This window comes from Melanerpes formicivorus, unplaced genomic scaffold (genome assembly GCF_026170545.1).
Source record: "Melanerpes formicivorus ecotype bairdi unplaced genomic scaffold, bMelFor1.0.p_v2 SCAF_63, whole genome shotgun sequence".
Taxonomy (NCBI): domain Eukaryota; kingdom Metazoa; phylum Chordata; class Aves; order Piciformes; family Picidae; genus Melanerpes; species Melanerpes formicivorus.
Genome location: NW_027142415.1, coordinates 380,041 through 405,820, shown reverse-complemented (window position 1 = coordinate 405,820; position 25,780 = coordinate 380,041). Strand labels below are relative to the sequence as shown.

General features: G+C 41.9%; 2 protein-coding genes across 4 annotated transcripts; one reads left to right on the top strand and one right to left on the bottom strand.

Annotated features, from left to right (window-relative positions):
- FAM162B (family with sequence similarity 162 member B) lies at positions 1 to 5,119 on the top strand. The gene is made up of 4 exons (XM_068162282.1): positions 1 to 163; positions 617 to 728; positions 3,999 to 4,107; positions 4,552 to 5,119. The coding sequence occupies exons 1-4, from the start codon at positions 46 to 48 to the stop codon at positions 4,648 to 4,650; spliced, it is 438 nt and encodes a 145-aa protein (XP_068018383.1). The 5' UTR covers positions 1 to 45; the 3' UTR covers positions 4,651 to 5,119.
- On the bottom strand, positions 5,113 to 25,736 carry KPNA5 (karyopherin subunit alpha 5). 3 transcript variants are annotated; one of them, XM_068162278.1, is made up of 14 exons: positions 25,654 to 25,736; positions 23,329 to 23,462; positions 20,751 to 20,852; positions 20,566 to 20,665; positions 19,679 to 19,773; positions 18,713 to 18,844; positions 17,801 to 17,889; positions 16,098 to 16,197; positions 14,936 to 15,099; positions 14,080 to 14,158; positions 13,131 to 13,256; positions 12,242 to 12,369; positions 10,458 to 10,636; positions 5,113 to 8,803 (listed from the first exon to the last, which is right to left on the bottom strand). In XM_068162278.1, exons 1-14 carry the CDS (start codon positions 25,655 to 25,657, stop codon positions 8,616 to 8,618), a joined length of 1,620 nt encoding a protein of 539 aa, XP_068018379.1. In that variant the 5' UTR covers positions 25,658 to 25,736; the 3' UTR covers positions 5,113 to 8,615. The 3 variants fall into 3 exon arrangements, with proteins under 3 accessions (XP_068018379.1, XP_068018381.1, XP_068018382.1); XM_068162280.1 differs by lacking the exons at positions 23,329 to 23,462; positions 25,654 to 25,736 and adding an exon at positions 22,606 to 22,738; XM_068162281.1 differs by lacking the exons at positions 23,329 to 23,462; positions 25,654 to 25,736 and adding an exon at positions 22,619 to 22,738.
- Between the last annotated feature and the right edge of the window lie 44 nt (positions 25,737 to 25,780).

The window sequence follows — 25,780 nt, the reverse complement described above, 5'->3', positions numbered from 1 at the left end:
GCGGGTCCCGCCGAGGCAGAGGGTCGCTCCACACCGCTCCTCGCAATGCTGCTGGCTCGCCTCCGCCCGGGACATCTCCTGCGGGCCGCCCTGCTCCGCCTGCCCCAGCCGCGGGGAGCTGGCGGCGGCGGAGAACCCGCCCGGAGCCCGGGCACCCCCCGCGGTAAGAGGCTCTGCGGGACGGGCTGGGAAGTCTGGAACCGCGGCACCACCTGCACCCGGGGCGGCCGGGCGGGGGACTCGGGGCCGCGGTGGAGCGGGGCTGGGGCTGGGGCACGGCGGCTCGGGCACTGCCGAGCGGCGTCCTGCTGGCTTCGGGACCCGTGGGCTGCGGAGGGGTGGGATCAAACCTGCAGAGACAGCGTGAGGATAACGGTAGAATCGAGACGTCAAAGTTTAATCCCTGAGTTCTTGCTCCAAGCTCAGGGAGAGCAGGGCTTTTCACCTTTCACCAGCGCTGCCATCCCTCCATCTCTCCCTCACCCCTGCATCCCTCCCTCATTCCTCCCTATCTCCTTCACCCCTGCATCCCTCCCTCATCCCTCCATCCCTCATCCTTTTATCCATCCCTTCTTGGTGCATTGTTTGACCAAGTGTTTTTTCCCTAACCTTCAAGCTGAGCAGGCTCACAAGGTGGTTGCAAGTTACAAACCTTCTCAGTTTGACAAAAAAATCCTCGTCTGGACTGGACGGTTCAAGACAGAAGAAGAGATTCCTCCCAGAATCCCGTAAGTGAGCTGCTTGTGTCCAAGGGGAACATGGAGCTGGAGGGAAAGCTGTGACCTGAGCCTGATCTAAAGCTTTTCCACAGATTTTTTTGAACCAGACAGCTTTTCAATGCTGAAAACTTGGAAACAAATTAGAGGGCAAAAGAATTTCCTGTCCTGGTTAGAGGTTAAGATGAAAAAATGTTCCTTACTGGGGTCCCCAGAGCCTGGAATTAAGGACTGGATCCATCTGAGCAGATAGCCTTGGTTCCATTTATGTACTGGCTTGTTTGTTTTGCTTATTCCTAATGTGCAACCAGAGAAGGATGTTATTGGTAAACAATATTTTGTTTATAGCTCCCATAAACAGTTCTGAGGGGGCTGACCATCACTGAATGGTAACATCCAACAATTTATGATGTATGATAGAAGTTGAGGCAAAATAAGAGGAGGCTATGAGAGAAATGTTCCCCATCAAAGAAAACTTGACATAGCCCTAGCCTTCCATTCTTGTTGACTAGATGATCCATTCCTGCCCAAAACACACTGACTGGCTGTGAGGTAAGGTTCCCCAGCTGCTGAACACACGAAACCCCTCTGCTGCCTTTTCCTTAGGAAGTTAGAGAGTGTGCCAGACGTCTCTCCAGGACACTTGATCATCACAGGATGACCCTGTCTGGGCTACTGTGCTGAGCATAAGAAGCTGAGTGCAGATCTGTGTCAGCAACAGGTTCATCCTCTGCCTGCTCCTATCGGTTCCTCCAGTCTCACTGCTGTTTGCTAAGCTGGGCCAGGGGCTCTCTAAACAGTCCACCCTCCTTATCATCTGCTAGTCTCACCATCTTACCCTAGGGAAAGGTTTAGACAGGTGTCAGAAGCTCTAAAAGCTATTCAGGTCACCAGGAGATGTTATGACTCCATGTTATGACCACTTCCCAGGGTAGTGGAGGAGGTGTTAAAAAACTCTGTAGACATGCTACTTCAGGACATGGTTTAGTGGCAGGGAAGTGCTGGGTTGATGGTTGGACTTGATCATCTTGGAGGTCTTTTCCAACCTTAATGATTCCATGATAAAGCCCCAGGCATTTGCCACATACCTGCACACAAATCACTCGTTTCTGTGCAGTAGCTGGCCTGCCAAGTGTGACCACTTTGTGGTTCCTGGGTGAGCAAAGCCTCTTTAGAACTGTAAGTCACACATGGCAATACACAAAAGGAATTGTGAGGCTTTGAAGCTGAACCATGTCACTGCTTTATTACCAAAAAACCCACCCATTAAAAACAGAAACAAAAAAACAGTTGCAAGATAACCATTACCTGTGAGCACAATCTAGCTGCTCAGGGCAGATCCAATCTGCAGCCCTGGCTCAGGTTGGCTGTGGTTTGTTTGGCCTTTTTTAAAACAGCTGTTACTGGCTTCAGCAGAGGTTTTGCCCACAGTCCTGACTAAGGATTGAGTGGCAAAGGCCCTAATGTGCAATTAGGGAAGGACATAATCAGGTTTGCTTTCCTTAGAGCAGAGGCAGACAGCAGGGGGAAAGCGAAAATCTGCTTCAGAAGAGTTTCAATTACCACACTGTGAAACGTGATTAGGAGAATAAGGCAGACTAATAACGTTTATGGGCTTGCTTTGGCTGCTACAAATGGATTAGTGGATTGATGATTTGATGTGCTAGCCTGACGTGTGGTTTGTTTTAAAGATGATGTTTACCACTGCACAAAAACAAAGCAGTTACTTACAACTACAGATGGTGTCAGTCATCTGCAAGACATGTGCTTGTGTGTGTGTGTTGGCAGGGAAGGGGACAGCATGGCATAAGCCATGTCAGAATTGCCCTCTTCCATTGCATTAAGCCTTAGAGAAGAATCACCACAGCCCTCAGATTTGGTACAGGCTTCTGTGGGCAGAACATAGAATAGCATAGACTAGCATAGACTAGCATAGAATAGAATAGAAGTGAATAGGAGTGAATAGAAGTGAAATTAAGTGAAATAGAATAGAATAGAATAGAATAGAATAGAATAGAATAGAATAGAATAGAATAGAATAGAATAGAATAGAATAGAATAGAATAGAATGGAATAGAACAGAACAGAACCGAACCAGACCAGATTGGAAGAGACCTTTGAGATCATTTGAGTCCCACCCATCATCCAACACTATCTAATCAACTAAACCATGGCACCAAGCACCCCATCCACTCTCTTCCTAAACACCTCCAATGATGGTGACTCCACCACCTCCCTGGGCAGCACATTCCAATGGCCAATCACTGTGACTATGAAGAATTTCTTCCTAACACCCAGCCTAAACCTCCCCTGGCACAGCTTGAGACTGTGTCCTCTTGTTCTGGTGCTGGGTGCCTGGGAGAAGAGATCAGCCCCCACCTATCTACAACCTCCCTTCAGGTAGTTGTAGACAGCAATAAGGTCTTCCCTGAGCCTCCTCTTCTCCAGGCTAAGCAACCCCAGCTCCCTCAGCCTCTCCTTTTAGGGCCTGTGCTCCAAACTTCCACTCTAAAACTCCCTCTTTGCTCCATCTGACCACTCCTCCTCTTTGAAATAAAGCTAAAGGTATTTGAGGGGTGATAAAGAGATCAAAAATCTTAATTTACAACACAGAATCAATTCATTATGCAGTTATCCTTTTTAAACATGGTTCAATGGCCATGGTCTAAACAGAAGGTATGATTTCTGGTGTGATTACCCCAAGTACTTCAAGATGTATTGCATGAGCAATTAGTATTTTATCAGCTTAAAAACAAAAGAGGAGACCTCATTGCTCTCTACAACTGCCTGAAAGGTGTTTGTAGTGTGGTGGGGGGGGGTTAGTCTCTTCTCCCTAGTCTCAGGTGGCAGGACGAGAGAGCATATGGCCTGAAATTGTGCCAGGGGAGGTCTACATTGGATATGAGGAAAAAAAGTCTTTGCTGCAAGAGTGGTCAGGCATTGGAACAGGCTGCCCAGAGAGGTGGTGGAGTCACCATCCCTGGAGGTGTTCAAGAACATGGGACATTGTGTAATGAACATGGTGGTGGTAGGTTGGCAGTTGGCCTTGATGATCTCAGAGGTCTTTTCCGACCAAAACAATCCTGATTTTTATGAAATCCATTACATGCTGCTCTTCCCCCATTTTAAGGCCAGAAAGGGAGGGTCCATAACCACTACAGCAAGCTGCAAATGCTTTAGAAGCTAATTCTGGGTTTGTGTTTCAATAGTAGTGCAATTTCTGCAAGGCTTTGAAGAAGTATTTCCATTTTTTCACTGATTCAATGCAATAACTGATTGCAGGCCAGAGATGCTGGACAGAGCAAGAAACAAAGCTCGAGTTAAAGCTTGTTACATCATGATTGGCCTCTCCATTGTTGCCTGCTTTGCAGTGATTGCCTCAGCTAAAAAGGTGAGTACAGCACTAGCCAGGCACCACCTTGCTCAGAATAGTCAGAAATGATAGCATTCTGTGCAAAGTGGTCACAACAGCAGCACTTGTAGCTATGTTCCTGCCATCTCTGATGTGTAAGTGGTTGGTGGCTCTTCCTGAGATTGGGTAGCTCTCCATGAGGTGCTTTGTTACTCCTGCTAATTATGCTGCTCCTAAGTCCCTTCCAACCCTGACTGATACTATGAAACTATGAAAATGGTTTGGGTTGGAAGGGAGCTTGAAGATCATCTGGCTCCCAACCACCCTGGCATTGGCAGGAACACCTTCCTCTAGATCAGGTTGCTCAAGGCCTAGTCCAGCCTGGCCTTGAGCACCTCCAGGAAGGGGGCATCCATGACCTCCCTGGGCAACCTGTTCCAGTATCTCACCACCCTCAGTATAAAGCATGTTTTAATTCTGCAGGCTGCTGCACGCCACGAGTCCTTAACCAGCTGGAACTTGGCAAAGAAGGCCAAGTGGAGGAAGGAGGCTGCGCTGGCGGCGGAGGCAAAGACAAAGTAACTTGATGGAAAAGGCCAAAAGTCCTTCCAGGAGCAAAATTAACTGCTAAGAGTGATTAGTGAATGCCACCAATGTATGGACAACTGTAGCACTGCTCACACTGGAGCCAATAAGGGCAATGGTTCCAGGATCATGAAAAGAAAATGGAAGGTCTGTTCTATGAGGGAAATACTCAATGTGTGTTTTGCATGTGATAAAGTCAATTAGAATGCTTTGCATTATGATTAAAAGCAGTAATGAATTCCAGAGGAAAGGAGGTAGCTTGCTAAGAACATGAGGGATCTTTGGTTAGACATTTACAACACATTTCCAAGGGTTCTGTGTGGTGACAGTGCAGTTTTACAGCACACAGACCTGCCAGTTTGAATGCACGTGCCAGGGTGCTGTATTCAAACTGGCATTTGTGAGCCCTGGTTCCAGAAGCCACCCTCACTGACCCGCTAAATAAATACAACCAACATCTGTAAAATAGGTTTTATTGGTTTCTGTATGGTATTGGGAGTTTAACATTCCATAATATTGCATACTACTCATATGTGTTCTGGTACAGAAATGGGCCTTTGGCCTGGACTGAAAGATGCACTATTACTATCTGAAGTCAGAATAGGCATTGTAGCTTCCATACACTATATGAAGGTATCGTGCCATGAGTAACCAAAATTTCCCATTCCCCATGTCAGTGAACTCTTGAGGTCACAAGTTAAACTTCACAGAGCAGTTGGCAAACCTGTTACAAAATCCCTCAGTTGTCCAATATACTAAATGCAACCCAGCTGAGAAGAAACCATGGAGGAAAGACAATAGTGCATCTTTGATATTTATTTCCATTCTCTTTTTTTTCCCCCCTCTTTAAAGACAGACCCAACAATAAATATTTTCCAGTTGCAAACTTGTTCTACAGCTAACTTATTCCTGTGCCAACATTATTACTGTTTTCTGATTGCTGCTAGCAACAGTGTTTTAAAGCAAATCCTAGAAAACTAAAAAGCTGTATGAACCAGTCCTCAGACAAAAGTGCAATGAAAAAGAAATTAGATATGGTTCAGTGTATCAAGAGTAGGGAACTAAAAAAATAATCCTATGCTTTGCATAGTTGCATAGATTAGCTCATCAGTGTTCACATTTAAGCAGAACAAATGGTACCCTTTTCGATTAAGCCCAACAGCACAAAATCCAAACCCAAACAGCCTTTGTAACTGAAGGGGCACTGCAGATTCCCTAGGAAATACCAAACCCAAAGAGATTTTCTCCTCACAGTTAATGTTTGTTCCACGCTGATTTCAGCTCTTTAGGCAACGTCATCATATTCATGCCCCTGCCTGCCAATGACTAGACCAGAGCTGACCTCAAGCCATCACCTCTGCTTTGAATTATTCGTTGATGTGCTTTTAACAAAGTGTGATGTAAACCCAGTGCTAAAATAGGAGAGGCCCTCCTGCAAAGTTATCCTTTAATGAAGCCTTTTCATTGGTTTAAAAACAATCTTTAGGGTCAACCAAATGTTGAGTTTAAATAATGATTTTTCATCAGCCCAAGTCCATCCATTTTAGTTCCCTTTTTGAAACCATTACATTGAAGTGTTACCAGAGGCATGAAACACAGTCTATCTGAATGCATAAAGTGCAGTCACTAACTGTTCACACACAGAATAATACACAAAACTGAAGACATTCTTTCAAACCAGATACAAGACTTCAAGTGTCCCCTCTTCTCTTGGCAAGTCTTTTAGTCAAGATTCTTATCGCTCAGATTTGGTTTAGATTAGAGAGGCTTACAGAAATGCAGTTTTTACAGGGTTCTCCCAACACAAAGCAGGCACAGCTGGTTATGTTATCACACAAGGTTGTCAGAAACCATGGAATACCCTGTCACCTGAATCGTTTTCTTACCCATTGAAATTCAGCGTTTACTACTAATCCTGGTAGACTTCCACGATTGTTACCCTGTAACTTTGAACAGATGGGAGGGAAACAAGGAAGGGCAGCATATGAAAACCTAAAACTATGAGAGTAAAAAGGGCACCAATACAATCATCTAGTATTGTATGAAAATTTGGCAGCTGTACTCAAGATTATCACACTATTCAAAACTGTTGTATGCTGTACAAATCTAGGTTTAAAGTGTCATTTGCTAAAATATCTCATTATTCAGAGTCCATAAAGTAACAGCACTCCTATGTACACGTCTTGCACTTCTATCTTCCACTAAAAAGACTTCAAAAAGAGGGTTTTTTCTTCCTCCCTCTCAGTCAAAACTGACCATTAATCTTAGAAAAAGCCACTTCAAGTCCCACATTCAATTACAACGTAGTTTCTATTGCTGTAACATGAAAAAGAAACACCTGAACTTGCATGTAACAAAACAAAAGTCACCCCAAATATAAAATGGTATTGGAAATGATACCACCTTTAACCTGTATTTTTCAGTGCATTAAAATATTGAGTGACAAGCACAGTGCCATGGAGTAAGTCATTTGAAGTTTAAATTGCAGCTTGTTATGAAGCACAAAATGCTCTCCTATGGAAAGTCTTTCCCTTAACCCAGGAGCTTGATGTTAATACAGTCACTACAGGTCATAAAAAATAACGCTACTTCAGGGTTAACCCAAAGTATTCAGTTCTCCAAGTGAGATATAGTACTAAACACACCAGAAACACTACTTAGATGCAAGTCAAAGCAGAGCACACATTTTTTTTCTGCATTCAGAATTGTTAATGTTAGAATCCTATTTCTTGTAGTGCTCAACGGCAAACACTGTATATTGTAGAGCCTAAATACTTTGATGACAGTAACTTCCTAGTTAGTTTTGGTGTCCACATACTTAATGCTATTTACAGTACAACAAACTTTTCCTCCAACTGGAAAGAAGTGATTCACTATGAATTCTTCACTGCAGTACTTCTATTGTCTGGCCAAAAAGAAAACTGTCAGTTAACTTAAAAGAACCATTCGAGTGGTGGGAGCGTATTTGGTCAAACAAAACCCACACCACCTGCTGCCTAAACTTCTAAGGGGCTACTGTACTAGAGAGGCAGACATTGCAAAGTTTCTCAAACTCAAGTGGTGTTACCACATTTTGACAGGAGACAGCTGTAGACCGCCTGCTCGGCGATCTGTGCAAATCGCCATCTCTGTCACTCGCATCCCAGCGTTCCCCTGGCAACAACAGCAACTGCAGAGTCCTGTACTTGTGGCTGACTTTTAATGCCATTTAGCAGCTTTAATTAAGAGTCAACATCAAATGACCAGCAATTTGGAAAACCTCTGAAATTAAGTCCTCTTCCCACAGAATTCAGAACAAGCTTTTTCATCTACTCAAGGTCATAGTAGGTAATTAGCATTATATATGTCTCTCTCTTATGTCTTTAAATACAGCTTATAAATAAGTTGCAAGAGTGTGTTGTAAAGTAAGTAATGCATAAAAGTTCTACAATTTAAATAAATATTTTTCACATTCCAATTCAGCTTCTTACAAGCTCATCTTTATTTCATGCCTTAGTCCTGAAGCAACCTTTTTGCTTCAATACAAGAGGTAGATTGGATAGAGCCTGGGCAAGTCAAGCCTACTGCCAAAAATGCAACTGCCAGTAACTGTATTGCTGATATGCAGTTTGAGACTACATGAGAAATTCAGACCCACTACCTAACACCCTACCAAGTCTTAGCTTAACAGTTCTCGTAAAATCACATTTAATGCTTTACTTTAGACAGGTTTACTCACAGTTGTTTTCTGTACAGAAGAGAGAATGAAAAACACAAAAGACAAACCAAGGAACAGTCGTATCTAACACAATCTATAAAAGTGCATGAGCTGCTGCTTCACCTAGTTCTGCAAAACATGTTTAACTTCTCCTCTAACTTTGGCCATAAAGAAAAGACCTCTGGAAAACAAACAAACAAAACAGACAGACAAACAAACAAAACTAAAACCCTACAAGTGTTTACATTTCCTTGTCTTCAGTAGTTTACAGCTGAAACCCCTCCATTGGAGCCTCCTGCTGCTGAAATACAAACTGCTGCTGACTTTCATCCACCTGAGGTGCAATGCTGGAGTCCTCCTCTTCAACACCGAAGTAATGTTCTATGAGTTCAAAAGCCTTTTGGTAGATCTCCTGGTTTTCATGCCTCTGAAGAAATTCAATTTTATCAAGTCCTACATTCAAAACAAAACAGTTTCAGAATTCAGTTGCTTAAATGAATGAGGAGTTCAGAGGGAAACAGCTTACAGTACAGTAGTACTTCCTAGATGAACGAATGCAATCCCAAATCATCTCCATTCTCTGGGTGTCACTGATTCTGAAGTTCCTAACCCAGGCAGTTCTACTCTTTCATTTTTTGGCTGTCCAAACTAACTTTAAAACTATGGTAAAGGAGTATCAACCAGACTGAGGAGGGTGCTGCAGTGTTTACAAAGAAATATGCCTACAAAGAAACTGTAGTGCTGTATAGAATCAGGATACTAGAAAGCTGTTTACTGAAGCAAATTCCAATATCCCCATTTATGTTCTTTCACTCTTTCAGTCTTCTCCAATTCTATCCCCTGTTATAAAGTCATCACTGGGCACAGTCTGGTATCTTCTAATTTCATTACAAGATTTGAAGATACTAGCCTTCCGAAATCTTATTTCCAAGCTAGAGGACATAACCTCTGCTCTACTGTCTGAATTAAGTGCTTGGCAGTCAGTTGGGTTGATTCAAAACTCCTTTTTAGCTATTTAAGGTAATTCAGTTTTCACTTAAGTTGGATTAGGAAGGGCCCTTCTGGTGACTACAGAGGCCAAAGCTACAAGGGTGATATAATTAGCTGTTTCCCCTGCTTGAACTCTTACTGGACAGCTTCAGCAGCCTACTCTTAACTGGTTAAAGGACTTAGATGTTTCACAGCTGAATTTATGATCAGACTGGAAATCTGGAACTGAATGTATTCCATTACAGCATTCAACACTTACTCCACTCACACATTAGATTGCAAAGTTAAGTTCTCCAAGTATGCACTTGATCTTAGAAATGAAGCTCTGTAACAGGGAATTCAAATTGAAAGGCTGCTTTACAGCATAGTACCATCTAATCAGATACAATGTGGTCAGCCAGAATTGTTATTACCACTTTGAGACACAGATGTCTGCTGATTTTGTTCTGCCAGAGCCATAAAATGACAGCCTCTCCACAAACAATGCCAGATTCAAGTCAGTATTGACATTAATTTTGTCAAAGCAAGAGCATCTAGTCATGAAATTTCACAAAGAGTCATTTTAGTTTTGATAAAGCCTTTAAAATGTGGTTTAATGCAGAACCTCTCAAAAGATGAGACAGAACAGAATACTTTCACTAATTAAGTACAAACATTTCACTTTTTGATCTGAGGTTGATTCTGCTATTACTGATACTTGCTATGCTAAAAAGCGATTCAGTTTGGGGATGAAAAGCAAACTCTCATCCCACATCCCCTGTTAGCAGTGGAACTGTACCAGACAGGATCTTGTATTAAAATGTTCAAACTACACTTAGGATTGGCTGAGAAACTTATGCCAACCATGGCTCCTACAGACTAGGACAGTTGCATGTTAAATAAGCCTCTTGAGGGACACATTTCATAACCTGACCACAGAAACACATCCACAGGTTTTTTCCACATCCAACCACTATTCCTATGATGTTATGACAGTTCAATGTCTAATTATACTTCAGGTAATTCAATATGGAACATTTCTAAGTGGTTCAGAATGCTTTGAGTTTGGTTGTGGTTTTTTGACAGCCTGGTAAAAGGGAAGTTCAGGTATGTAGTTTCACAAGAGGAGATGTCTTACCATATGCTTCCTCTATGAGGGCACAGTAAGGATTAATGCCCATTCCATTTTGCTTAGACTCTTGCTCTCCAAGACGCAGAATATTTTCAAGTCCATTTAAAGCCACCTGTACTATTTTTGAATCCATCACAGTCAGGAGGTCACAAAGAGGCTTGGTACAACCTAGTGCTACCAAATACCTTTGGTAGCAGCAGAAAAACACAGAGAGGGGTGAGGGGAAAAAAGGAGGATTGATAATCCAGCACATTTATTCTGACACATCAATCTAGCACTCTTGGTGCTTAACTTTTCAGCAAAGTGTCTGAAAAACTAAAGTGAAATACAAATCATGCAACAACATAACCCCAAGTCTTGTCTGAAATGGAATAAATATTTTAGTTTATCCTTAGGAGGGAATTTAATGTGCCTATATCTAACTGGAGTGTAGAATTTGTAGTCTTTTCAACTCCTTTTCACTTATGATCTTCACGGAATCAACCAGGTTGGAAAAGACCTCAGAGGTCATCGAGTCCAACATATTACTTAATACCTAACACCTCATGACAATTAAACCATGGCTTCAAGTGCCATATCCAACCCTTTTATGAACAGATGTGTTTAACTGAATGAAAGAGATCAAGTTAGTTTCAGCAATAAGTTCAGGTGTCTGAAATTTTGTAGTGGTAAAAATAAACACAGAGAAGAACACTGCACACTGCTCTGTGCTACCATGGCCCACACTAGTAGTTAACTAAGATGTTAACATTACCTCCTATGAAAGGGAAGGACATGATTGTAAATCTAAAAAAACCCCAATCAGTTGGAAAAAACAGGACACTTGAAACCTCAAATTGTGTATGGACTTTCAGAAGCCAGAACCCGTGTCCTAGTTTATAGTGTGTAAGTAAAACAAGTCAGTAATGTTTGCCTGCATCACAAGGCTGCTTAAATGTAGTTGGTGTGGGGTGAGTGGTGAGATGATGTGATTGTGATGTGAGCAATCAAAACAGCAAAAAACCACCCACAAACTCTCCTTACCTCTGATAAGGAACCACTTAGTGGTTATAAGAAAACCAAGACTGTTTCCACTTTAAATGAGCAAGCATGTACTTACTGCAACAGATCTCCCAAAAGTGCTGGAAGAGTTCTCACATCACTTTCTGTTCTGGCTTCCAAAGAATACTCTGTCACTTATAAATCTACTTAACTACTAATTGAAACTGATTGCTATGCTGACAGTATCCACAGAGACTCTTTAATTCTAAGTCATTCAAGAAGTCCAATATTTGCAGCACAGAAACAGCTGCTAGCAATGAAATTTCAAACTCTATCTTGAAAACTGTGTTTAGGTATCTGCCTTCAAGTCATACTGACAGCAAGTTTAAAATACATGAAGAAACCACTAGAATTCCTGAAGTCTCTCCACCAAGACACAATCCCACTGGCACAAGCTTTCTAACCAACTCTCCCAAAGTTTGGCATTTTCCACACTGAAACCAGTCATTAACTGTTCCAATTGTGTTTGGCATTAGACTATGAACTCTGGAAGATAACCCTGTGAAAGCTTTAGGTGTGGTATTACTGAAACAAAGCAGTACCAGCCAATTTATTAAGTGTACTGCTTAGATTTCACTCATTTTTCCTCTATTTCTACCTGGTTAGTGCCTGTAGTACAGGCAGAATTGGAAGGAATTACAGCTGTGGTTAGTATTTCACTGCTATGTTTGTCAAGATTCAAATGCAGAAATAAAAATGCCTTGGAGGAGATATTTAGGCAGAGAAAATATTAACAGACACAAACTTACCTAATCTGTTCAGGGGTTCCTCCTGATGTTGCATTAGTTATGGCCCAGGCTGCTTCCTTTCTGGTGCGAAATTCAGCTTTTTGAAGGATTTCAATCAATATTGGAAAAATATTTGCATCTATGACAGCCTAAGAGATGAAATGGTAATGTTTTAATGATAATAAAGAGAATACAGCAGTAGACAATGCTCCCAGAGGGACAAAACATGACTGTTGATATGATATCTAAATATCCTTTCATTTGTTCTGTAAGCATCAACCAAATTCTTTCAAGAGACATTAATCAGTTTCTCCAGTATTCTAGGTATGGTCTCATCAGGGCAGAGTAAAGGGGAAGAGACTAGACTAGAGAATAGACTAGACTAGACCAGACCAGGTTGGAAGAGACCTTCAAGATCATCGCGTCCAACCTATTATCCAACACCAACCAACCAATTAACCCATGCAACCAAGCACCCTGTCAAGTCTCCTCCTGAACACCTCCAGCGATGGCAACTCCACCATCTCCCCAGGCAGCCCATTCCAATGGGCAATCACTCTCTCTGTGTAAAACTTCCTCCTGACCTCCAGCCTAAACCTCCCCTGGTGCAGCCTGAGACTGTGTCCTCTTGTTCTGATGCTGGCTGCCTGGGAGAAGAGACCAACCTCTGCCTGTCTACAACCTCCCTTCAGGGAGTTGTAGACACCTCACTAGACTTGCTGGACACACTTTTCTTACTGCAACCCAGGATGCTGTTACTTGCTGTCCACTAGGACTCCGAGGTCTTTCTCCATGGGGCTGCTTTCCAGCAGTGAATGTACTATCTGCTTATTTCTCCTTGTGAAGGAAACACAAGCAAACTAGTAAAATGAAAACAAACCCAACAAAGCATCAAACCTACTGAATTTACCTGAATCTGAGCTCTGTTTCCTGCAGTAATGTTAGAAACAGTCCAGCACGCTTCTTTTCGAATAGATTCTTTGGGGCTACTAAGCAAGTGCAAGAGACAGGGTAATGCAGAGCAGTTTAGAATCACCTAAAATGATTTGAGAATTAGAAAGAGTGTTGTACAATACACAACTACATATACAAATATAGAACACTCCTAGGTAACATCCTGCAAGACTGAAGCGTTCAGTGCTGTGGCATGGCAACAATCCAGCAACTTAAGTTTATCCAGCAAATTAAGTTTAGACAAGAAGATTGTCAATGCAAGACTAAATAAGGCTGCTTAAGGCTAGAGTAGGAATAACTCAGAAGTGTGAATCTGATTTGTATAGCTATTTGTCCACTTGTTTAAGAGAGATCTTCTGTTGAATTCCTTAGAGAAGTCCTACCCTGTAGACCTTACAACACAGTTATTTCCTTATTTTCCCTTCCCACTAGTTCTGGCAGCCTTTCAGACTCTATTGTATTTAAAGCAAGACCTGTCTTAGCAGATCCTGCATTGCTTCAAACCCAGTCCCATTTCCTGAAATTAGAACTCCAAATCTTTATAGAACAAGTCAGCAAGACTATCACATCCAAATTCATGGCCCAGTAAGTATGACTTGCTTAAAGTGAAAACTTTGACTGAATTTGAAGACTTAAAAATGGTAACAAGAACTGAAATCCCCTTTAAGAGACAATTAAATTATGGGAAGCAACAGTCAAAGTACCATAAGGGAATGAAGCAATCCAGTGCTGTAAAAGATATTCATTCTTCTAATGTAATGTCTAGAATAGCAGCTTAAACTTATCAGATTAACCACATAGATCTTTCACCGATTCCTGCACTGGAAACCTATTTTGTAACAATTTTCACATTAATTCTGTCCTGCTAATTGAGTTTTTTTTTTCCTTACATCAAAAAGTCTTACCTGTGTTTGGATGTCATCCCCTGTAACAATATTTCCAACTGCTCTTAATGCAGGGGATACCACCTTGTAATCGTTATGCCTGGAGACAAATATTAAATTGATGGATATTACCAAGTGTGAAAGCACAACTTTGCACTTTCAGTGAACAATGGCTTACTTCAGACACTACATTAGTAGCTCTAGAACACACTGCATTACTTCTTGCACTTTCCCCCTGCTTAGACAATTTGCAAGTCCAGCACTGAATTGCTGATTCTAGGAAAGGGCTACACCACAGCACCTCTACAGAACACAATTTAAGAGCAATCTATCTCTGACAACCAGTGCTGGGAACTACTCTCCCTGACCTGCCCTGCTGTCCCCATGTGAACACAGGGATTTAGTCTGCCTTTCTAGGAAAACAACAAACCAAATATACTGGAATAATTCAAAGTGGCACAAGCCTGTCTCTGGACTTTGAGAGTCCAAGAATTATCTGTATGGCAAATACATCTCCTAGGAAGGTAAGAAAACAAAATGCAACAATGGAATTAAAAGGACAATAGGTGAGGTGCTAATTTACAGTTCAAGGGCTTCCATCTTCACCTTCCTATTCCTTCATGTAAATTAAATCCTACATTGAATATTAAGGAATATGAAGGAATACTTCAGAGAAACTTTTTTCACTGTCAATCTCAGGAAAAACCCCAGGAGCCAAGCAAGCTAGGCAAGCAATGTGGAAAGTTTCAAACTCAATTCATGTTCATCACTTCTCAAAATATAAATTCAAACTCCAGGTGAGAAAAAGAGAACTCAACTGGAATTCATTAAATTTAACAGTCCTGTAAGGCATTTATTTGGTGAAGAGAAGACTTACATAAGCAGCTCTACCAATCTTCGACACACTCCAGAGTCAATTACAGCTTGAATTTTATCATTGGGACCATCTGACAGGTAAGAGAGGGCCCAGCAGGCATCTGCTAATACATCTGGGTCACTGCTGAACAACAGTCTTGATAAAACATTTAGGCAAGGAGCAACCTAGATTAAAGGAAAAAACTGCATGAAGTAAGGTGGTTTGTGTTTTTCAGGTTTCAGAGAACATTCTGCAAAGGCATAGAGGTGCCAAACTATTTACTACCAAAGCACTCAAGCTCATTAATGAATCAGGACCTAAGTGGAACACTCCCTGATTAAACTAGATATCCAACTCAAACTGGCAAGTTGGGCAACTTCTGATTTACAGCCTATTTCTTTAGAGATGTTAAGGTATATAAACTGTACTAGGTAATACAGTAACTGTAATAACTCTTCATTTCAAACAAAATGTATCTGCTTTTATGGGTAACCAGATGATCAGGCATTATTGAGGGCTTCTGAATCACTCAGGAAACAGAATTTCAAAGTAATAGTAGGTTTTTTGCTCCTCTTTGTATGAGTACTGGAGGTTATTTGTAATTCCCAATGTACAATTCTTTACCACTAAGAAACTCAGAGTAACTCACAGAGGAGTCAATGGTCACCAACCCAAATCAAACAAGCAACACCTGACTTCAGTTCTCACTGCAACTGCAGTTCCTGTCCTTAATCTTCTACAAGTTCCACACAGACAAAGCCAAACCAAATAAATCATCCTAGCACCACTTCAAAAGGGACAGATTTCAGCTGTACAGCTTGGGGATTTTATGTTCTTTTAGAACTCACAATCATAAAATACACTAGGAACTTTGGAAAGCTTCATTCATTACTCATACCCTCTAAAACAGATCTGGAGAAAATACAACCCCAAGGGGTTCAGTGCTTAACATATTATTTAGCCATCATTTCATACCAGTAAATTACTGTTTGCCTTTAGCTAACTACAACTTGGGTGTCAAAGTAGATGATTTTATGCACATACAACAGAAGGGCAAGACTGTGATTACATTAAGAAGATCAAACTGAGTCTATCTCCAGATTCAAAGGCTCTGCATGTTACAACATAACACAAAAATAGGAAGCCTTTAGATTTCTGATTTCTCAAAATGAGTATTTTATACCTTACTGAAGTCTGGAGGTGGGTTTTTTCCTCTACAGAGATTTGAGAGAGCCCAGACTGCATTTCTAGTTGTTGTAAGACGATTGGAATTTGTTAACAGTCTGTCAAAGAGAGACAGGAATATTTTTTTCAGCAAGAAATTACTTTTGAAGCCTTCTTCTACCTATTAGCAACTGTACATCAAATCAGAAAAAAGAAATCCCAGTTTCAGTTTATTTCCCTTCATAGCAAATATTTTCTTACAATCAACTGAGTCTGAATAGATCAGAGTGGACATCTCAGTCCCAAATGGGGTTTATGCATATTAAAGCAAACCACTGCTCACAGAAAAATCATTCAACCAATATTTTCTGAGTGACTTCAGAAGAGGCTAGGAGCTGCAACCCACCCTTGATTTAGTTTGTATGTTTTCATCCAAAGAATGCCATAAATAATAATAATAGAGCCATAAAATATTAGCACTTAAAAGATCCTCTAAAAAAAGGTAACACTTTTGCTGAATAGAATGCACAAAGATTCAACACCTGAAAAAACATCAGGTTCACTTTCAGATATGTACCAAAATACCCCAAACTGTTAACCCTTTGAATCCTTGAGGATATTAATCACCTTATCCTCTATTATTTTAAACTATTTTCCAAGTGTTCCAAAGCATTTATATTAAGGAATTGAACCAATTCTGTGTTGCATAAATTTTCTTCCCTGTGATGAAGATACTATAGCACAGTATCACAATATAGCTAAGGTTGGAAGAGACCTCAAGGATCATCGAGTCCAACCTATCAACACAGATCACGACTAGAGCATGGCACCAAGTGCCACGTCCAATCCTCTCTTGAACACCTCCAGGGACGGTGACTCCACCACCTCCCCGGGCAGCACATTCCAATGAGAAACAACTCACTCGGTGAAGAACTTTCTCTTCACCTCGAGTCTAAACCTCCCCTGGCACAGCCTGAGACTGTGTCCTCTTGTTCTGGTGCTGGTTGCCTGGGAGAAGAGACCAACCCCTTCCTGGCTACAACCACCTTTCAGGTAGTTGTAGAGGGCAGTGAGGTCACCCCTGAGCCTCCTCTTCTCCAGGCTAAACAATCCCAGCTCCCTCAGCCTCTCCTCATAGGGCTTTGTGTTCAAGGCCTCTCCCCAGCCTTGTTGCCCTTCTCTGGACACGTTCAAGTGTTTCGATGTCCTTCTTAAACTGAGTGGCCCAGAACTGGATATAGTACTCAAGGTGCAGCCTAACCAATTCAGAGTACAAGGCCACAATGACTTCCCTGCTCCTGCTGGCCACACTATTCTTAATGCAGGCCAGGATGCCATTGGCCTTCTTGGCCACCTGGGCACACTGCTGGCTCATGTTTAGGCGGCTGTCGATCAGCACCCCTATATATTTACAATAGGGTGTAAGGTAAATGCTGGAATGATATTCCTAGTGAAGAGAAATCATCAGGTGGAATACAGCAAAGACATTTTCTACCTGTGCAGTAACACTTCTCTCCTTTTGCAAACACTGGAAAGCTTCCAGTTAGGCACTAACCACAGACATGCATGAAGCTTAGGTATTCCAAAACATTAGACTCATAGCAATGTAATAAAGAAAGATTCTTAATTTGGCAAAAAGCATATTGTTCTCAACTAGATTTTAAGTATCCAGTTACCTATACTTGTACACTACAGTTAAGAGTATGAATTCATAATACTTACTCCAAGAGGGGTGGTAATATTCCACAGTTTAAAACAAAGTCTCTGCATTCTGCATTATCACCAGCGATGTTACCAAGAGCCCACACTGCCTTAAAAAGCAAAGCACCTGAGTGAATTTATACATGCTTACAGATCAGCTCTACAATTTCTCAGCAAATACAATAGGAGTTTTTAAAAAGCAAGCACAACATTTCAGAATACTGATTTCCCCATTACATCAAATCAGCTACCTGCACCTGAAGTCACCTGCTATGAAAACACATCCATTCACGTGCTTTCCAACAAAAAGGATGCACCCACCCTTTTCAACAGTTACATTTGCTCACTATGTGTAACAGAGTCAACAAAATCAGCTCCCAAGTTGCAAACAACGTATGAGAAAAGTTAAATCACAAACTTTCACTATATAAACTTTATAACATGCTAAATAAAAGCCAGGGTATGACTGCCTCTCTTAACACCTCAGAACTAAACCAAAAGGTGCAGGAAAATGTTAATAAAGACTGTAACATAATAAGGTAGAAAAGCAGAAGACTAAGAAACAAAGCTACAAAATAACTTGGGGGGGGAGGGAAATCCACATGATTTTCTACTTGATTATTTCTGCTACAGTATTTTAGAACCTGTCTCCCTCTAAATGTGTAATAGAAGTGATGTTTTCAAATTACTCAACAGCATGACCTAAAACAAAATGAAGTTTGTTTTATGCTTAAGTTCATAGAAACCTCAAAGAACCAGCAGGGAAAAAAAGCCAAAACAACCCAAGACCTACACTGAAGGTGTATTTCTATTTTCCTGGGGCCAGATGAACAGGCTGGTATGCAAATGGAGCTCAAAACCTCTCTAACCACACACAACCCAATTCGTAAATCAATGCTGCATAGTTGTAAAATACCTCAAGAAAACAGTTACCTGCTCCTGCACATCTTCATGCTCTGAACTAAGCAACTTAATAAAAATTGGAACAGCTCCAGTTTCAATTACAACTTTGGTGTGTAGAAAAGTTCCAGATGCTATGTTTGTCAAAGCCCAAGCTGCTTCGAACTGTTGAGGAACGCAAAGATGACCACACATGAAACACCACAGCATTAAAAATGAAATTCATGACTAACAATTTGATGTGAGAGGTGCAGAGGTTCTCTCCCCAGCTTTTTTCCCTTTCAATTATCTTTGCACAGAAAGCACAGTAAAGTAATTGGTAGTGACAAATCATCTCCATTTAATAAGAACCTTTAGATTACTTTTAGGTTTGAGCTCGCAGCACTAACTGTAAGGAAGATTTCACATCTCTTAACTAGCATAAATCCCTTCTGTTTACTCTATATCAAGTTTAATTCTTCTAGCATGGATGTATACAAGGCCTAAGTGCCATTCCATGGGCTACCACAAGCAGAGAAATCTATTTACTCCTGTTGTTAATGTATATATAGTTATTAATACATTAATATACATCATTAAATGTGTTGCAAAGATTTTTCTAAAAGACTTTCATACAAGCCTTTCACTTTCCTTTGTTTTTCCCCCTTCAACTCAGAAGTACTGCAATATACTCAACACAAACAAAACTGATTCTGCTCACACATCAGCGCTGGTGAACTTAACATACTCCTCTGGAAACCCTCTGGAACAGATTCTGCTTTCAACACCCAAGCAGTTGAGCAGCTGAATACATAACCCTAACCCTAAAGACGACTATGAAGTTCACAAAAGCCAAGTCACAATTTCAGTGGGAGCAACTGACATTTTAGACAGCTAAACTGTAATAGCTTCAGAGGTTAAAAATAATTAGATTTATCTATTAACAAACCCCACACCACATCCATGCCAAAGCTCTTTTGGGGGGTTCTAATCCCATTCCAAACTCCCAACCAAACTCACTTGCAGGGTGTAGTTCTCACTCCTCTCTAGAAATTTCACAAACCTCTGTACTACTCCTGGCTTTTGTATGACTTCATCTATAGGTGGATTAGGCTCTAGGGAATAAAAATAAACACAGGTGTAACTCTTAACAACTAAGAACACATAAATTACTTTCTCAGTATGACAATAAACATGAATATGATTCTCAGTTCTTATCAGATTTTTTAGCCTTTAGTCATTTTAATCCTAAACAAAGGAGCTCAGCTTTTGACTTCAGAAGACTGAAGGATCATCTCCACGAAGTGCACACAATTAGGTAACATAACAGGAACACATCTATGAGCCAATGACATTTGAGTGGAACATTACAACACACTGTCCCCTCAGCAGCAGCTCAGATTAGTGGAAGAGCAATCACAATTCAATACTATTTTAAATGACCCAAGCATACCTTTACCTATCATGCTATACAAATGCTGGCACTCATTTAAGACTTCATGTCTTAAGAGTCTCAACACAAACAAACCACAGCTGTTCTTTGGCAGCCCCGTAATTTTTTCCCCCCTCAATTACAAAACGAGAAAGGGAAATTTAATCACTGCAACAAGTACCCTCAGTAACGTTATTGTGCAGCTAGTTGTTGCTCTGGACATCTAAATCAAAATATCCTTGCTTTTGTTACTTTGTCTGAAAGACTTAACACTAGAATAATGAAGCTTTCTGTGTTTAGCCATTAGCTCGGAAGAGATTTGGCACAGTTTCTCTATAAACACAACCAGAAGTTTCAGCAAGCTCTAGTTTAAACTAAAACAAAACTGGGGGTTAACTGAATGTCTGACAAAAAGTCATTGTAACAACCCAAAAGGAGTAAGTAAATAAATCATCCTCAGGCAACACTGGAGTACCTTTAGATAGTAACTTTCTGAATTTCTGCGTTGCTGTGAGTTGCTGCTCAGGATCGTCCGAGAAAATCATCTGCACCATATCTAATGTAATGACTTCTTCCTGAAACATGAAAGGAATATTCCTCATATGCCTAGTACTATGCACATTAACAGGTGAGATTCTGAACACACTCTGAAGTAATTACCTCTGGAATAGGTACAGTAGAGCTGACATCAGGATCCTGAATTGGACTTTCTACCATAGATTCTTCATTGCCCGGCAGAGAAACGTTTCGGCGTTTGAACAGCTAAAAAGAAGGCATTTTGGGGAGACATTAGAACTTACCATGGACTGGGGACTGATGACATATATGTGACACGTTTTCACCAGTACTAAAGTACTTCACCATGAGAGTTCTTCACCATCAGAGTGGTGAAGCCCTGGAATGGGTTGTCCAGGGAGGTGGTAGAGGCCCCGCCCCTGGAGGTGTTTAAGCCCAGGCTGGATGAGGGTCTGGCCAGGCTGATCTAGCGTGAGGTGTCCCTGCCCATGGCAGGGGGGTTGGAACTAGATGATCCTTGTGGTGCCTTCCAACCCTGACTGATACTATGAAAGTATTTCAACTACTCACCTTCCTAGTCATCCATGAAAATGGAATTCTACAGGAAAAGTTTAAGTGATGCAAAGGAGAAACCCACTGCTGTATCTGTATCTTGACAGACTGCACCACAATACTTCTGAGAGACATTTCAACACCAAAATTCTTTTTAATTAGCAAGCACCCATAAAGTTTTCAACATGTAGGAAAAAAGATGCAGATTTTTTTGCTTTTAGTCTTTTATCCCTCACCATTAGCACTCATTTTTAAGCAGGAAGCAGTGTTCTACAAGCTACCTTCTCCTGTTTTTAACTTTTTCTTTAGTTTATAGGCTAAAATCACCACCACAGGCCAATGCATTTCAGCACACTGCATTCCTCCAGCAGATGGACTAAGAGCCATGTGCTTGCCTTATGTGACAATTAAACAGCACTTGCATTTCATATATAGCTGCAGAAAGATTACAACAGACATTTTAATACAGTTGAGGAAAATATAGCATAGCTTTAAGGTGAACTTTCAAATGATGTACCATTAAACATTCAAAAAAAAACACTGTACAATTGGTGCCTGCACTCAAGCTACACACCTGCACTTCAGTGTTTAATGAGCTATGTTCAATGACTGCCTCTTCATTTTCTGGCATGCAAGCAAACTGTTGTTATCAGCCTGCTTTCTTGTAGGAACCAAGCCTGTATTTTGATCTTTAATCCAGTTCTACACTTCAAACTACTGTCATTAAGTCTAAGGATGTTATGTTGCTAGCTTTAAAAATAAAGGTTAGAATTTCAGCCCATTGACTAGGATTTTATCAGGAAGCATTTTAGTAAGACCTCCTACTAAGTCCTGAAGGTTCTGCCTTCTACATCTCCACAAAGCTCTAGACTTCTGCTATTATATATGCCCAAAAACTGCAGAAGCAACTCAATGTTTATATCTATCCATATTTCAAACAGGAACCTCAACCAGGGCATCCTATTCCTTGTTCGATATATTTCTCGACCAGGCACAGTCCTGGACACAAAACAACTGCAGAATCCTGAATGCAAACAAGGTTCAATTCCATTTAAACCCACAAAGGAAGAAGAGACAACATTCCTCTTCTGGAAGACCAGTCATTCTTTTCAGCACTCAGCAAGGACACATAAGCTCCTGGTTGATATGTGTAAACTGTTATTATTTAGGATCATGTTCTGTCCACCAGTTGCCATTGCTGTGAAACAAAAGCAGTCTCATCTCCCTGCATAAACCTGACTCTCTCCAGTTCAAGAAGAGCAAATTAAGATCAAGGAGAATGTAACAGTATTCTCACTTGTTACAACAGCAAGCATGGGAGAGAAAACACCCATTATTTTCATAATTTATCCAGGGAGTGTTTTCTGCAAACACAAGGTTCAGAACTGCCAACCAGCTGCCCACTCACAGGTCAATGCCCCAGTATCACTCTACTTCTTACTCTTACCTCTCTGGCCCACCTAATTTAAATTCTTTTTCCATGCAGTAGCACCACTTTCTCAGGAGAAGGGTAAGCATTCCCACCTCAGAGAAGACTGTAGATCAGTGCCTGGGACACTCTCTAGGTTGTGGGAGACAAATTCAGCCACTTTAGACCAAGCAGAAAAAACAAACTACAGTTTCCTTACTTTCATGCCAAGAAATTACTAAAACATTTTGGGAAAAGGAGCTACCTCAAACTGTGAGATTATCTAATGCTCCGTGTACCCTGCTCACTAAAAATCCAATGAAGACAACTGAAGAGTTAAATAGATTAGTTCAGGGATCACTACTTGGTAGCCACTTTACTAAGTCACTGCAGAAAAACTCCTGGGCAATTTGAAGTATGGCTTCAAAGAATCAAATAAACCTCTCCATTCTAACAGTAAAACTCAGGCCCAAATTCTGGAAGACTATGCAAGCTTTCTAATCCTTACTGGAAACAGGAGTATCCTTTCAGCCCAGTCTTACATGTTTAAACCTAGACTAAGGATTAAACTCAAGACGCAAGTCATGCCCTAGTGACTTAAGAGGGCTTCTGTTCACCTTTTTTATGATCCTATTGAGAGGTGCCTGGTGCTTCCAAAGACTGTACCTCTGGCTCCTGCCCCACAGCAGGAGTCTGGCTCAAATTCTTTCACACACCTGCAATTAGCTTGACAAGCACTCAACAGCTCACTGAAACACTTACCTGTTCTTCCCTCTTCTGTTTCCGAAGCTGGATGCCTTCCTCCTCTCTTCGTCTGCGCATTTCTTGGGGGTTAAGTGCATTGTTCTTGTAGCTTTTCATTCTGAAGTTATCTTTACCTGGGCTTGCCATGTTGTCTATTAAAAATAAATTCAGAATTACTCCACAAGGCCCAACCTTACGAGGCAAACTTGTCACCTCTTGAACCACACGAGTACCTACAGCAGCAGCTAACTATCCCTGCAGCTTCTTCCAATACCCAGTTCATCAACAAAAATCTCTAAGGCAGATATCACAGAAAAATCTTTGCTTCAATAGGCATTTATATAGTTCAGATTTATAGTGCATTTCATTTATATAGTGCAGATTAAACTGCACTTCATCTCAGAGATCAGACACTTAATTAAAGTGCAAAAACTACCGCAAAATAGACAACAAGTCTAATGAGCAAACTGAAAAACAAAAAGCAAGATATTGTGTTGCTAAATTTCCATCCAGCAAGTACAGGAATTTGCTTCCTCCTCTCTTAAAGGAAGCACTAAATACATTAAAAAATATGGACAAATCCCAGAAGAAAATCTGCAGTAATTACTGCTCTGTTTAGCATTTAATTGCATTGCTGCTTTATTTTTTAAGCCTATCTTGCAAACATTACACAGGATCTAAGATTAGGCTTCATTTCCATCTAGGTTGTCTGCAGAACAGCAAATTAAGGGTCAGCAGCACCCAGCCAGGCATACTGTTTCCCACTTTAACCAAAATGATTGACTCGTTCCAATTAACAGCTCTTTTGAAGGATTAGAGGATTAGCATCTCACTGTCATTTCAGGCATCCGAGTTGTGTGAAGATGAAAGCGATAAAACACAATTCTGTCACGAAAAGCATCAAGCTGACTTTAAAAGGTCGGTAACAGCATGGTGGTAGCCTAGAAAGCTAAGCTTCTCAGATGAAGTTTAGCTTCTCAGATGAGAATTAACTGAAAAAATATCATTTAAGACTCTACACAAACTCTCACTTGTCTGGAACTCTTCCCTAACAAGAAAACATCTGAACTACAGCTCTTGGGGGTATGTACAATTCTCCATCGACTTCCACACTGGGGGTATTTGTTTTCATCAGCAGTACCAAGGACTTCTGAGCAATAAACACAAACTCTTGGAGGAACAGACCACAGATTGAGCCTGACATCAGCGAGACACACTGAGGACTCGGCAGCCTGTTACACATTTGCTTCACAAGAACCTTAGTAAACTGCTGCCCTCTCTGGACCACAACGCTAAGTGTGTCACCGCCTAAGGCAACTTTCCTGTTCATTGTCATTGAACTTTTGAGGTACAATTTAAGGGGATCATTTTTTTTCCAACAACGCTGCTGGCTTAACTAGCCCCAGAATATCATCAGCTCCTTAACCAGTCACACCTTGCTAATTTAGTTGTGCCAATGAAACTGCCAGGCCAAGTAATGAAGCACAGGAGAGAAGACGGAATTCCAAGTAACTCAGTTCACATTGCCAGCTCTGTACAGGCTTACAGAAGCTCCACCGGGAGGAAGATCTTCTCAAAACTGTTTTCAAAAAGAAAAGCTTAGGAATGTACGGCTTCGTTCCTCCCACAAGAGCTTTGGTGTGGGCATCAGGAAGGCAAAAAGCCTGGCAGTCCCTGATCTACACAGGCTTTGCGACTTCTGCATCTAGGTTCAAGTAAGTCCGCACTTTTGCTCTACAAAACTACAAATCCCCCCACCCAGCACATCCTGCATCTCGCCCACTTGTTGTGCCTGGACTAAGACCTGACAGTCGCTTTTATTTTGTGTTCTCTGCCTACACAAGGCTCCCTCAACACCGAGCCTTCGCTGTACCGCTGCCCCCTCCCCGACTGGCAGCGCCGGGGGGAGGCCGGACACTGCCCGCCGGCTTCACAGCGCCGGGGCAGAGCGCAGGTGCCCTTGCCGTGCTGTTCCGCCAAGAGAGCGCCCACAGACAGCGACCAGCAAAGATCCTCACCCACGGCCCTCCAAGAGCGGGCGGCAAAGCCCTTCCACCAGCGCAGGGCTGAGTAGCAGGAGGACTGCAGTCCTCTGACTGAGGAAGCGGTGGAGAACAGCACACACAGACCTGGTCCCAGCACCCACCGCTCCGTCTGGCGGAGACCGAGCTGCCGGGTGCGGCAACGCCCCGCTGCTGCCAGCCGCCCCCAAGCAAGCCGGAGACCGGCCTGCGCCGGGGAACCGTACAAGCAAGAGACGAGGCACTGCACAGCACTCCACCCCTGAGGAGACCGCAGCCCCTCCTGCCCCTGCCCGCCGGCTGGGCGCTCGCCCGCTCTTACCCATCGAAGCGGAGACGCGCGGCGCCCGCCGCCCTCCAAGCGCGAAATCCCACCCCGCTGCGGAGCGCGGCGCCGGCGGCGGATCGCAGTTCAAGATGGCGGACGCCGCCCCGCCGCGCGCCGCCCC

Coding starts and splice junctions, on each gene's coding strand:
- FAM162B (XM_068162282.1), top strand. CDS start 46: ATGCTGCTGGCTCGCCTCCGCCCGGGACATCTCCTGCGGGCCGCCCTG. Junction 164..616: donor GAGCCCGGGCACCCCCCGCG/GTAAGAGGCTCT, acceptor CTAACCTTCAAG/CTGAGCAGGCTCACAAGGTG. Junction 729..3,998: donor GAGATTCCTCCCAGAATCCC/GTAAGTGAGCTG, acceptor AACTGATTGCAG/GCCAGAGATGCTGGACAGAG.
- KPNA5 (XM_068162278.1), bottom strand. Junction 10,637..12,241: donor GGAACCCCTGAACAGATTAG/GTAAGTTTGTGT, acceptor CTGCTACCAAAG/GTATTTGGTAGCACTAGGTT. Junction 8,804..10,457: donor CCTCATAGAGGAAGCATATG/GTAAGACATCTC, acceptor TTTTGAATGTAG/GACTTGATAAAATTGAATTT.